We start from the raw sequence: 12,930 nt of genomic DNA on the forward strand, positions 1-12,930 counted from the left end.
TACTGATGTATGATCACCAGACACTTCTAAAGCTTCGTCTGTCTGCTGTAAAACTAGTGTTGCTCCCCCATGAAGGGCAAGAGCTTTTACCCCCGCTCTTATCTGGGATACCGGCTTTTCTCTACCAACCTCCAAGCTCACCTCACTGGAGGAAGCGACACGGACGTCAGAAGGTGGGCGAGTAGCTAAAAAACCTGTTTGGCCTGCTGTCCCAAACTTTTCCTGGCCCAAAAGGAATCGCCTCCTCACCTCTTTGCTTTGTTGCGCAAAGAGGGACATGGACCCCCTATTGATCCTCTACCTAATCACACGAGACAAGGTGTGAAAACGGGTGTAGGTCACAGACAAGATTTTGGGTGAACTCATTGTGAAACCTAGCCCCACCCTATCATGTGATTTCCTGAGGTCAGAAGGCACAGGACGTGAGTGGGCGTTAAGGTGTCTGGGAAGGATCTCAAAACTGGAATACTGATGGCAGACAGTTGGTGTCGTAAGCCCCGCCCTCTTTTCAAAGATGGTCGTTCACAGTGGACATAAATGGCGTCTTTCACTCCTCTTTCAAACCATCTGTCTTCTCCACCACGTTTACTAGTGATGGTGTGATGAAGCCCTGGGAATGTGGCGAATCTTTCTGGCCAACTGCTTCGCCAAAAGGCAGAGCACACGAAGCCCCGTTCAACGGCTCATGTGGAAGTGCTGACATCAGCTCATCATTAGATTTACAGCAGCCCTGCTGTGATAATACATGTGGGCTACATACCAGTGGATATGTAAACGCAATGATGCATCAATTGCAGAATACCAGAAAACCCTGAGAAAGTTTAGTCGTAAATCTTCAATTCCTCAGCTGCTGTCACCACACACTGGTGTGAATGCATGCAATCAGAAACCTGCTTCAAAATGTGAACAGAGAGCCAAACTAACCCGTAGACAGCGTGAGCACAGTGCATATGGTGCATTTCCCTAAACAGCATGTTTCATTCACTGGTGATAGTGGAAACATAGGGCAGACTTTAATGATAATGTTTTTACAACATTTTTCTTTAAAAATAAGACAGAAATATGAGTCAAACATGAAAACCCCTCATCGGGCCTGTGTGGTGAAGCTCACACATTTTATCAATGCATCAAAAAAAGGAAATAAATGTTCTTAAAGTGTCTTCAGGCAAATGGCTGAGTCACCGCCTCAGTTTCCTTCTTGGCCCTCTTGTTGCACTTTGCTCTTTGACCCCCGCTCCTCTTCAGCTGCTGCTCCTCCAGCCTTTGTTGTTTCTTCTGGAGGTACACCGCCACATTGTCAAAGGTCACCTTGTGCAGCTGCTCAAAGCGGTTATTGGTCCTTAAGGAGGCTGGTATGTAAGAGAAGGTACAGTAAGTATATGTCTGCATCAGTATATGAAGAATATGACTGACAGATGTCCTGATGGATGCTCAATCATCCAGGAAGGGAAATCCCAAAAAGTTGATTCTGTTCACCTGGACGAAGAGTTTTCAGTGGGAGAAACATTTCGTCAGTCATCCATTCTTCACTCTCAGCTGACTGCAGGTTTCCCCAATCTTATAAACAGTACATTAGCACAATGACTGAAACCAGCAGCACTGAAGGAACAACGGGCTGGGAGGTCAGTTCCTTGGTCATAATTGCCTTAAAAATCTTAGAAATATGGTATCTAAGCAGATTCTTACTCTGGATGGCATTACCTTGGCCTCCAGTAACACTGTGAGGAACCTTGGAGTCATTTTTGACCAGGACATGTCCTTCAATGCACATATTAAACAAATATGTAAGACTGCTTTCTTCCATTTGTGCAACATCTCTAAAATTAGAAATATCCTGTCTCAGAGTGACGCTGAAAAACTAGTTCATGCATTTATTAATTCCAGGCTGGACTACTGTAATTCATTATTATCAGGATGTCCTAAAACTCGCTGAAAAGCCTTCAGCTAATCCAAAATGCTGCAGCAAGAGTCCTGACAGGGACTAGAAAGAGAGATATATTTCTCCTGTTTTGGCTTCCCTTCATTGGCTTCCTGTTAAATCCAGAATTGAATTCAAAATCCTGCTCCTCACATACAAGGTCTTAAATAATCAGGCCCCATCTTATCTTAATGACCTTGTAGTACCATATCACCCTATTAGAGCACTTCGCTCTCACACTGCAGGCCTACTTGTTGTTCCTAGAGTATTTAAAAGTAGAATGGGAGGCAGAGCCTTCAGTTTTCAGGCCCCTCTTCTGTGGAACCAGCTTCCAGTTTGGATTCAGGAGACAGACACTATCTCTACTTTCAAGATTAGGCTTCAAACTTTCCTTTTTGCTAAAGCATATAGTTAGGGCTGGACCAGGTGACCCTGAATCCTCCCTTAGTTATGCTGCAATAGACGTAGGCTGCCGGGGATTCCCATGATGCACTGGGTGTTTCTTCTTCACTCACCATGTGTTTATACACCTCTCTGCATGTAATCATTAGTTATTATTAATCTCTGGCTCTCCTGCACAGCGTGTGTTTTTGTCTTCCTCTCTTCACCCTAAAATGGTCATCGCAGATGGCCCCGCCCCTCCCTGACCCTGCCTCTGCCGGAGGTTTCTTCCTGTTAAAAGGGAGTTTTTCCTTCCCACTGTTGCCAAAGTGCTTGCTCATAGGGGGTCATATGATTGTTGGGGTTTCTCTCTATTACTATTGAATCTTTATCTAACAATATAAAGCACCTTCAGGCGATTCGTGTTGTGATTTGGTGCTAAATAAATTAAACTGAATTGAACTCACCTTCAAGTGTCTCCCAGTGTGGCCTGAAGGCTTTAGTCACTCTGTTAAGTTCAGGTACATGAGCAACACACTAGAGGGACCCAGAGAGCAGACAGGTCAGCCAGAGTCAACACACCCATACACATTTATGGGAGAGAATGAAACAGGGAAATTAGTAAATGGTAAACAACAGGAGCAGCAGCACCTATGATCAGGAAACATTTTTCTGACTGAATGTTAAAAATACAGACTATATGTACTGAAACGTTGGCCAACATCCCTGGAAGAGAGAAACTGCACAGACGTGTCCAGCAGAGGACAACACCATGGCAACCATAAAGGTACAGGGTACTGCTGTACTGCCCCATGTCATAGGATCTGATTCACTGAGTGTTTCATCAGACATTGGCTGAGTTTGTCCTTTTTGATACAAGGCACTAACTCATTTTCAGTTCTTAAAACTACTGTCATATACCCAGTATGGATGCTGGATGTCCAGTCTCCAATCTCATGTAACCAATGTATGAATGTAACCAATATAGACTCCAATCATCTAAAAATATCTGGTTGCAGTTTCTTCAATACACACACACAAGCATATATATACACACACACACACACACACACACATATATATATATATATACACACACACATATACATACTATACACATACTACATATATATATATATATATATATATATATATATATATATATATATATATATATATATATATATATATACTACTATATATATATATACATATATATATATAAATAATGCTCAACAGAGAACCGGAGGAGAAGTTTTCAATATGTATGGCAGTGTACCTCCCAGGAGCTGTGTGTCAGTGAGTAGATTTGAAGTGGTGCGTCACTAGAGTCCATCAGCACCCACAGTCGTCCTTCCGGGTCAAAGTTCACGTCCAGGGGACAGCAGGGCAGGGAGATCCTGCTGTGTGGCACAAGCTTCTCATTGTCCTTCTGAGTCAGAGTGAAAAGCTGAAGTATGGGCACCCTGAGAACACACGGGAGGCATCAGTGGGGCCTCTCTGTAAGGCTCCAGATTTAATTCTGAAACTCTGGATTTTCTCCTACAGAGACTTTGCTTAGTTTAACTGCAAAGACGTGTTAATATCGTTGACTAATAACTTTTCTGTCAACTACTTTTTTCCTGACAAAAGCCAGATGCTAACTAAATAAAAACTAAAGCACAAGGATACAAACTATGATGAAATATACTGACACTTTTGTCAAGCAATAAAAACGAGATCGAATCAGAACTAATGTGTAGTTGTGTAGAAAGGCGGACGACGTGCTTGGTGTTGGCTCTCTGCGGTACAGCGACATTTCCTGTTACCTTACCTGTGTACCATTTAATGAAACACTTTCACATAACGTCTTATTTGATAGTTCAATTCACATTGGAGCCCGACACCGGGACCGGAGCCCGGCACAAATCACACAGGATGGGTGGGTTTAAAGTTGCTGTAGGTGGGAGCTGGCAGCTAAAAATAGACAGTGGGTCCCAGGATTGTCAGCAGGGTGCAACTGATTTTGATAACAAAATAAAGGCTGAAGAAAAGAGTAGAAAATCTAATGTTTGGAGAAATCGTTATAAACAAAGAAAGTAAAGGCAAAGAGCTGGACTTTACTGCACTTCTCACAACACACAAAGTGCTTGTGTTTAGTTTTCAGTCATGTGACCCTAGTGGCAAAACATTACTCCACTGTGACCGCAGATAGTGGACAGTCGGTGGTACTGCAGGACAAAAATGTTTTGTTTGTTTTTTCCTCCATCTGTCTTGAGCCCAGACTACTTGGATCATCTATCAATGGAGGAAAAACGAAGACATGAGAAGAAACTACGATTTTTGGAGAAGTGTGATCCATTTTCTGCCCCAGCAGCTTTATTTACATCCCTGAAAGTGGCAACGTCCTCACAGAGTGACATATACAGCCAAGATAACAGCCTTCAAAGTAAGGACAGCTACATGTATTTTTGATCTGGATGGGAAAATAATGCCATGATGGAGGAGGTGAAGAACAAGAGACTGTTCATCGTTAAAGCAAAGGTAAGCCCTGCATAACTAGCTTAAACCAACTACCACACATAAGTGACTCCTCTGCCTCTTCCTCAGAAGCCTAAACAGAATCGCTCAGTACACCACTCCACAGTTTCATTCATCCATCGAGCCTTTAGAGTTTCTATCTGATTTCTCAGGCTTTTTATCCGATTTAGTGCTCAGCTCAGATTAAATAATTATTGTGGGTGATTTTACGGCATTTAATCTATTAATATATAAGAAATAGCTCTAATATATACAAAAAGCTCAATTATAAATATCAAGACTATAACAGAGGTGAAATATATATGATTGGGATTTTACTCCAACCTGTAAAACTTAATTTGTTATTTTACTGTAGAGCAAAAGGGTAGAACTACTGCACAGGGAGACATCCACAGGCAGGAATCATTTCCTGTGTCGCTCAGTGGTGCATTATGGGTAATCTCTGTCTCTCACTGAACGTGCTCCTGTGACTGGCCAGCACGTCACAGAGTGGGTGGGAGGTATTGTCCAGCATTGTCCTTACATTGGACAACCCACGCCTGCCACTGAGCATTATGATAGATGTTAGCTGTATACACTTGTAAAGCTGAACGCAGCGCACAGTCCAACAACAACAAAGCCACACACAGGGACTCACCTGTCACACTGCACAGCTACATACTGACCATCAGTCGAGCTGGTAACTCGGCACACTGTTGGATCCTGAGCATTAAAATGAAAAGAAAAAAACAAACATACACTCTGACTACTTGCCCTTTTAACAAAGCGACTTGTTCGACAGTCTAAGGATTTCTAATATGAAAAGGTTTGGTTGGTGAGATAACTCCAAAGCCTCGTGACAGCTGTCAGAGTTTGGTGATCCATGGATTTAACTGTTCAGGACCCTGTTTTCCAAAAGCAATGCATGTTTGTGGTCAGGAGTATTCTTAACAAGTATCTGAGTGAAAACATTCAGATGTCTCCTAAAGCTGTACAGCAGCAAACAGACACACACACACACACACACACAAACAATTGTCAAGAAGTAAGAAATGTTTCAGACTTGTCCCTGAACAGGTTTCAGTAATCAGTGACACCTTTGTCTGAAATGGAGAGAAGTTTGGCTCAAAAGTGCTACAAATGTCTACAGTATGATCCATCAGCAAAAACGAGGACGTGTGCAGTGATTTGTGTGTAACATCTAAGGACTCACAAGTGTGTGCTTCAATCTGCATACAAATACTAACCAATTTGAGCACACACAAAACAATTTTACAAATGCGTGTACCCAAAGCTGAATAGATGGTGATCACAGTTCAAGTTCAGCTTCATAAATCGGATCATTTTTCTTTGAAAAAGCCGTCAGTGCGTGCACATATCTAAAACTACACACACTTCTCACAACATCTTAAATGTGAGTGGGCGAATCACCTCACACACCCACGTGGGGTTGTGAGACACACTGCCAGCTTCACACAGATCCACACAAATGTAAGCTGTGTTCAAGTCCCAGTGTAAAGCTGGGCTTCCTGCTTTTTTTCCCCCCCAAAAAGTGGACATTTCTTTTTCTAAATAAACAAAACAGCTCTACTAGAAAACAGAGATTTACAGACACTACACGGTACAAAGATTATTAAATGGCTAAGCTGCTTCTACATGCTGGGCGTTTTTCTGCAGGGAAAAGTCAGTCAGTGCACCGCTGCAGAGGGAACATCATATCTATACAGCACATCTCTGTGGCTCAACTGGAGACAGTATATTTTCAATATAGGTATAATCCAGGTAAAGTGTGACAGCACTTTGAAATTAATTTGACCATTCTCTGATAACAGCAGGCTAACATTGGTGTTAGCTTAATAGAAATCCCAAACACTTCCGGATGTAGCAGCAGGTTATTTAAACCATATATTAATCTTCACAGGTTACTGTGTACTGTCTGTAATTTGTGAATCTATGCTTTCTAGTAGAGGGACCATTATAGGCCACTTTATTTGAAAAATAAAAATGCAGGTATGAGTGGAAGCCCAGATGTCCCAGTGTTACACTGGGACTTGAACGCAGGTTACATTTGTGGATGTACTTTTAGACATTTGTGTGCACAGAAAGCTATTTGAAAGAAAATGAAGCTGAACTTAATAAATTCTGTGTAAATCATCACCAACAGAACTGAAGCACATGCAGTCCTCAGACGTTACACACATCACTGCACACTTTTGTCATTCTTAGTTTATCCTTGTGGATCACACGCTATGCATTTTTAACACTTCTGAGGCTAATTTTTCTTCTCCAGCTACATCGTGCAGCTTTAGAGAAGCCAAACAGGTCAGGCCAGGCTGAACCTGTGTTGTAGTCTCAGTGTTATAGGATGAAACACACGGGATACCTTGTCTTTGTCAGCCTCAGAGCTCGTGGTCTCATCAAGCTGTCTGAGGTCGCAGCTCTGCAGCTCAGAGCCAGATTCATAGTCCCACAGCTTCAAAGTCCCATCCTGGTGAAGAAGCACACTGACACTCAACTGCACATGATTTTTATCTGATCAGTCAAAGTACTTCAATAAAATTCAACCCCAGCAAATGTGCATTTTTTTGGCTTTGACTTGTTATTTTTTCCCCTCAGTCTCATTCACATGATTTGTTCATCAGTAGAATACAGTGTGTGAAAGGACACAAAACAAGACGGCCCAAAAAGCAAAACAGATTGATCTTTTTTTTAATGTTGATGTAGAGTGAAGCTTATAGAGACCTGCCCATGACAGGTAACATTGGCCTGGCATGCTTTACAACAGTGGGACAAACTGCAGAGAAAACTCACACATATACTGAGAGATCAGACTTCATGTTAAATGTCACGTACCCCTGATCCAGACAGAAGCCAGTGTGGATGTGTGGACAGGATCTGCAGGGCGCTGACAAACCTGAGAGAACACACAAAAAACACTGAAGCAAACCTGCTACAGTGAAACTGTGCACAGACGGTGTTTCCTCTTTCTGTTAACACACTCACTGACGATGCCCCAGGCAGAAGGACTGGATGTTGTATGGAGACCTGAGATGGCTCACTCTGATCTTCTCATCACGGTCAGCTGTGATGATGTACTTGTCATCCAGCGACACTGTCTGAAAGACGGCACAAAAGCACCTTTAACACAAATTCTGATAAAACACACATACTGTTAGTGTTAACATGTTCGTTTATCCACCGTGAGGAATCAGCAGCCAAAACACTGCTTCGTTTTATAAATGTATTTATATGGCACTGAATGATAGTGGTGTTTCTTACCAGAGCTAGCAGCATGGATAGGTGGCCCATCTTCAGCTCGCCTTCTTTCTGTGGCTCAACCACCGAAAAAGCGTACACATCTCCTGATTTGTCCGCCACCAGCAGCTCATCCTCAGCCTGGGTAAACACCAGGGACGTGCACCTCCTCACCACCCACCTGTTAGACACACACAGCGCCGTTCTGAACACTTCTGTGCAGTAGATGAAGCTGCTGAAACTGAGTGACAGAGGTGAAGTCATACCTGATGCTGATACAGTGCCATGAAGGCTCACAGCTAAACAGAACTAGTCTCTTGGTGTCATCACTCAGTGCCAGCAGCTTTCCAGATGGAGATACAGCAAAGGCGAGGACTTTATCACTTCCTGTTTCTTCTGAGGAACCGCCATCACTGATGAACAGAGCAGATATGTTACAGCTATATACTAAAGCCTGATTTAAACTTCTGCGAGATTTCCCACAGAAGTCTAAATGCTGCATAAATCTGCTTCTAGTCTACTCTTAACTGGCCTGTACAATTTTTGTCTATTTCTCTTGTTCGTATCCTTGTTTTCATTTGCACAATACAAACACATTACCAGCCCATTTATACCTGTTCTTCTCATCCTGTGTATTCTTAGGCTTCTTCTCAGCAGTGCTGCAGTCAAACACAAATGGTTCTCTGCGATCAAGTACAGGAGAGCAAATTAGTTACAATTCAATCTGAAATTCTTCTGCCCTTTATCCACTCAACAATCATATATTTCACCTGCAATAAAGTAACTGAACAGCTGGCAGATGACATGTTTCTGTGTTCCTATTATTTAAAAGTGTTGCATTTGGATTAAGTTCATGTTAATGTGTCCCAACACGAGTTGCTGATGCAAATGAAATAGTGCTTTCATTGGGCTGGTAAAGAATAAAAAGCTTATAAGAGAGCAAAAACCTAAACATGTACCAACAATTTGTTACTTTTTAACATTTTATCTGTAGATAGCAACACTTAAAGAGGAGCAGAAAGAGATCAAAGGCTGCCAGACACCAAGCAAACCTAGGCCACTGTAACAAGATCTCAGTTTCCATATACAGATAGCTCAACCAGGAGAACTACAGCAGTGGCAGAATTCTCTGGTTTGTTCAGTAAAACGTGATATGCGTAAAAAACAACAACAAAAAAAAACACATCAAGTCTATACCCTGTGAAGAAACATTTCTTCATAGCATCACATTAAAAAGAAGTTAGACTTATTACTGCTAGAGTCAGTCAGTGAAAAGATCCCATGATGAATCTACTCAGAGGGTTTGCAGCAACCGAAGGTGGTGGCAGGCTGCAGAGCATCTCAAAGGAGGAAACTATTCGCTAATGTTCATCGGTTCCAGACTTCAGGCAGTCATTGACTGCAGAGGATGTTAATCTAATGTTTAAAAGAACCCTTATAATTGTGCTAGCTCAGTTTCTGTTGACCCTGTGAAAATGGAGGAACCCCTCGAATTAAAGCTGAGAGCTTTCAGCTTGTTTTATATCACTTCCCTGTTCATGTGCACAGGAGCAACACTGCAAAAATGTACTGATCCCTGTACACGTTTTTGTGGAACCAAGTGTAATTCGTACGTGGCTGTTTTTCTCATTTCAAAACATCGATGTGTCATGATTTACACATCTCTACACAAAAAACAAGAACTGCCCTCTGTCCACTGTTTTTCTTGTATGGTTATCCACAAGTATGGATTCAGCAAGGATAGCCCTTGGCCGAGTGGGGTGTAAGGGTAGCCCGCACTTCTTCTTCTTTTATTTTTTTAACAACATTAAGTATAACCTCCTGTTTTAGAAAGCCCTGAAAGCAAGCTAACCATACGTCCATGTTCCAGTGTATTCGATCTAACGTGAAGAGCTGCGAGCATTTCTAACACGGAGCGCCTGGAACAAGTTGGAACCAAAGAAAGAGATTTAAAGTCATTCAAACCTGGCTTCCTTTGTATGGACTGCAAAGAGTTTTTTGTCGCAGGTGACAATAATCCAGTTTCCACAAAAACCTACAGCACTCATGACTGCTTAATGCGACTGGGCATCCATGTGTGCGACGGGAAACTGCCGTATTTTGTCGCGTACGAAATACGTCACGGAACGCCCCTTGAGTACGCACATAAGAAGCGCGGCCGTGTCAACGGGAGAAGAACGACGAGTAAAAAGCGCTTAAAGTCGGAGCGAAACCTTGAAAATAAAGATTTAAAGACTGTTCATACTTCCAGCACAGGTAGCGCTTAGCTTGGATGAGCACATGACCACACGACAGAAACACAACTTTATAACCAAGACACAGTTTTCGTCTTGAAGGGGGCGTTCACGGTGGGGCCTGCGTTACATAAACAGATCCCCGTGAGCAGGTTCCACACCGCTGACTGACAAACGGGACTGTAGAGTAATCCTGGTAAGGGAAAGGTGTCCACTGTGACAGAAACACGGTGGGGAAGTTTATTGCTGAGGTATTTTAACACTGCTGTGATGCTGTTGTACAGGTTTAGGGTCTGTTGTTTTAGTGAATGGCTCATTGCTTCATTGTGCCCAGCGCAGGCAGGCTGTACAGAAATATGTACAACAGCTCGAGGCAGTTTATATGTGAGCACTGGCAGCATGACAGCGCCACCCTGTCAACAAGGCATCTGTTGTTACAGTTTTCCTCATATCCATCATACCCAAGGGGATACCAGCAGTGAATACTTTTTTAAACGGCATTTGTGGGAAACTTGCACCATGTTACTGAGATGGCATCTCACATCCAGTCACAGGGAGGGATACCCAGGGCAACGCAAGCAAGCTCTAAATGAAGTTTCCCTTGTGAAATAGAGCAAGGTGCTGGTTAAATTTCTCCATAAGACCTAGTGACAGAAAAGCCTCATAAGAAACTGGGTCTGTTGTCAACAGTTGTCAACTGTGGCTGTGGCTCAAATAGTAATGGGATTTGGAAGGTTGGTGGATGAATCCCTCGCCCCTCCTGTCCTGTGTCAAAGTATCTTTGAGCAAGATGTCAAACCCTGAGTTGCCCCCAGTATGTCCAAAAGGGTATATGTATGTGAGGGTTAGGGTAAAAGAGCTTAAGATTAGATAAAGGATGAGTAACTGTGTAACTCCCTCTCCCTGGCAACCAAGGGACCCGGGGGATTGAATCCAAAACTGGTACAGCTCCACCCTCACTGGGAGACAGACTGACCTGTACTTTGATTTTTTCCCCTTTTTTTGAGCACACTGCACCCTCAGTTTTATTCATGTCTGTGACAGTGTTGTTTTTATGTAAAAAAAAAAAAAAAGTTCTTTTCTGGCACCTCTTTGTGCAGGATGGCTCAACACATCAGCACAGTTGGCAACAACTGAGGCAAAACACTTTTTATCGTAATGTCTCTGTGGACCCTGCTGGTGGGACACCTGGTCCTCAGGTGCCTGGAACGGAGGACCCTTAAAGCCTACATTAGCTGTGTCTCAATTCAGGAGCTGCATCCTTCGGGGGACCTGGCCTTCACAGTCTACGTGGGCCAAGTCCTCCGAAGACCGAGAAGGCTGGAAGTGAGCGGCTGTGAAATGGGAGCCCTCAGATTTGTGTCACCAGCTGTCTCGGTGGAGTTTAATAAACTCAGCCGTCTGCTCCTTGTTATCAACTCTTAAAAGTTGGGATGGGGAGAACAAATAGCTGGAAAAGTAAGTGACATCAAAAGAAATAGCTTTTGCCATTGATTATGTTAACTGGCCAGGTCAGTGACATGATTGGGTATAAAAAGAGCTAAAGCATAATATACGGTCCCAAAAACACGTCTGTCTACATACATGTTTTTATTCTGACAGCAAGAGGAAGCTGTTCACCCACTTCAGATGTGCTCCCATGAAATCCTTTAAGATCCTAATTGTACATCGCTGGGAGCTGATGTAAAACTAAAACATACAGCAAGAAAAGCATAGACAGCATCTGTCGTGGACATTTTTTCATTGTGTTAACAGTCAGTTTCACTTCAGCTCTCCAGGTACTCATGAAAAAAGGGCTTTCGTATATCTTCCCTCTTCACCGCCCCGGCTGCTTACTTTGTACAGCACAAGCAACAGTGGCCCACAGACTGGTTATTCCACATGCTTTGTACAATGACAGCCACTGACAAAAGAGCTCTCTACAGGAAGATGGACCACCAACAGACTGGGAGGTGGCTTGCTACGCCATAAATTCTGCTTTAGAAAGGCAGAGTTTCTCATAAGTAAAGATCAGCAGAGTTCCACCAGTCTGTTAAAAAAAAGAAAACAAAAACAAGAAAGAAATAAAAACTGCATCTACAGACTAGCTGCAGTTTAACTCAAGTTCAAGTTTATTGTCATATTCAGATAACATTGTAGCAACATTTACCTGTAATGAAATTCTTAGACTTGTGTCCCCCAACTTTACATGAACATATATAAAGTATACATGTATATTAAAGAAAATAATAATACTAAAATTAAAAAAATGTAATAAAAATACCATCCATCCATCCATTCGCTTCCGCTTATCCTTTTCAGGGTCGCGGGGGGCGCTGGAGCCTATCCCAGCTGTCATAGGGCGAGAGGCGGGGTACACCCTGGACAGGTCGCCAGTCTGTCACAGGGCCAATAAAAATACTATAAGTGTTAAAAATATTAAGAGAATTTAAAACAAATAGTTTAGTATTTACAGTTTGTGTAAATGTGCAGTGAGCATTCAAATTGGCATTGTCTGAAGTGACAGTGTCTAGAGTCCAGTAATTGTAGCGAGTGAGTCCAACACAGTAAAGCTCTGTGTTGGACTGATACACAGTGGCTGTGGTGCTCATGCTCAGATTTAGGTTTTATCAAGTCTGGCAGAGATGAATTTGTATTTAAGAT

General features: G+C 42.6%; 1 protein-coding gene across 2 annotated transcripts; it reads right to left on the reverse strand.

Moving 5' to 3' along the window:
- Nucleotides 1-988: 988 nt before the first annotated feature.
- wdr4 (WD repeat domain 4) lies at nt 989-10,154 on the reverse strand. Of its 2 annotated transcripts, XM_031730339.2 has the most exons (11): nt 10,019-10,154; nt 8,668-8,736; nt 8,320-8,466; nt 8,078-8,234; nt 7,802-7,914; nt 7,652-7,712; nt 7,182-7,286; nt 5,457-5,521; nt 3,579-3,765; nt 2,767-2,836; nt 989-1,349 (listed from the first exon to the last, which is right to left on the reverse strand). In XM_031730339.2, the coding sequence occupies exons 1-11, from the start codon at nt 10,099-10,101 to the stop codon at nt 1,162-1,164; spliced, it is 1,245 nt and encodes a 414-aa protein (XP_031586199.2). In that variant the 5' UTR covers nt 10,102-10,154; the 3' UTR covers nt 989-1,161. The 2 variants fall into 2 exon arrangements, with proteins under 2 accessions (XP_031586199.2, XP_031586201.2); XM_031730341.2 differs by lacking the exon at nt 8,320-8,466.
- Nucleotides 10,155-12,930: the final 2,776 nt, after the last annotated feature.

The sequence above is a fragment of the Oreochromis aureus genome, linkage group 16 (assembly GCF_013358895.1).
Source record: "Oreochromis aureus strain Israel breed Guangdong linkage group 16, ZZ_aureus, whole genome shotgun sequence".
Classification (NCBI taxonomy): Eukaryota; Metazoa; Chordata; class Actinopteri; order Cichliformes; family Cichlidae; genus Oreochromis; species Oreochromis aureus.

Coding starts and splice junctions, on each gene's coding strand:
- wdr4 (XM_031730339.2), bottom strand. CDS start 10,101: ATGAGTGCTGTAGGTTTTTGTGGAAACTGGATTATTGTCACCTGCGAC. Junction 7,287..7,651: donor GGCTTCTGTCTGGATCAGGG/GTACGTGACATT, acceptor CTTCTTCACCAG/GATGGGACTTTGAAGCTGTG. Junction 5,522..7,181: donor CTGAGGCTGACAAAGACAAG/GTATCCCGTGTG, acceptor TTTAATGCTCAG/GATCCAACAGTGTGCCGAGT.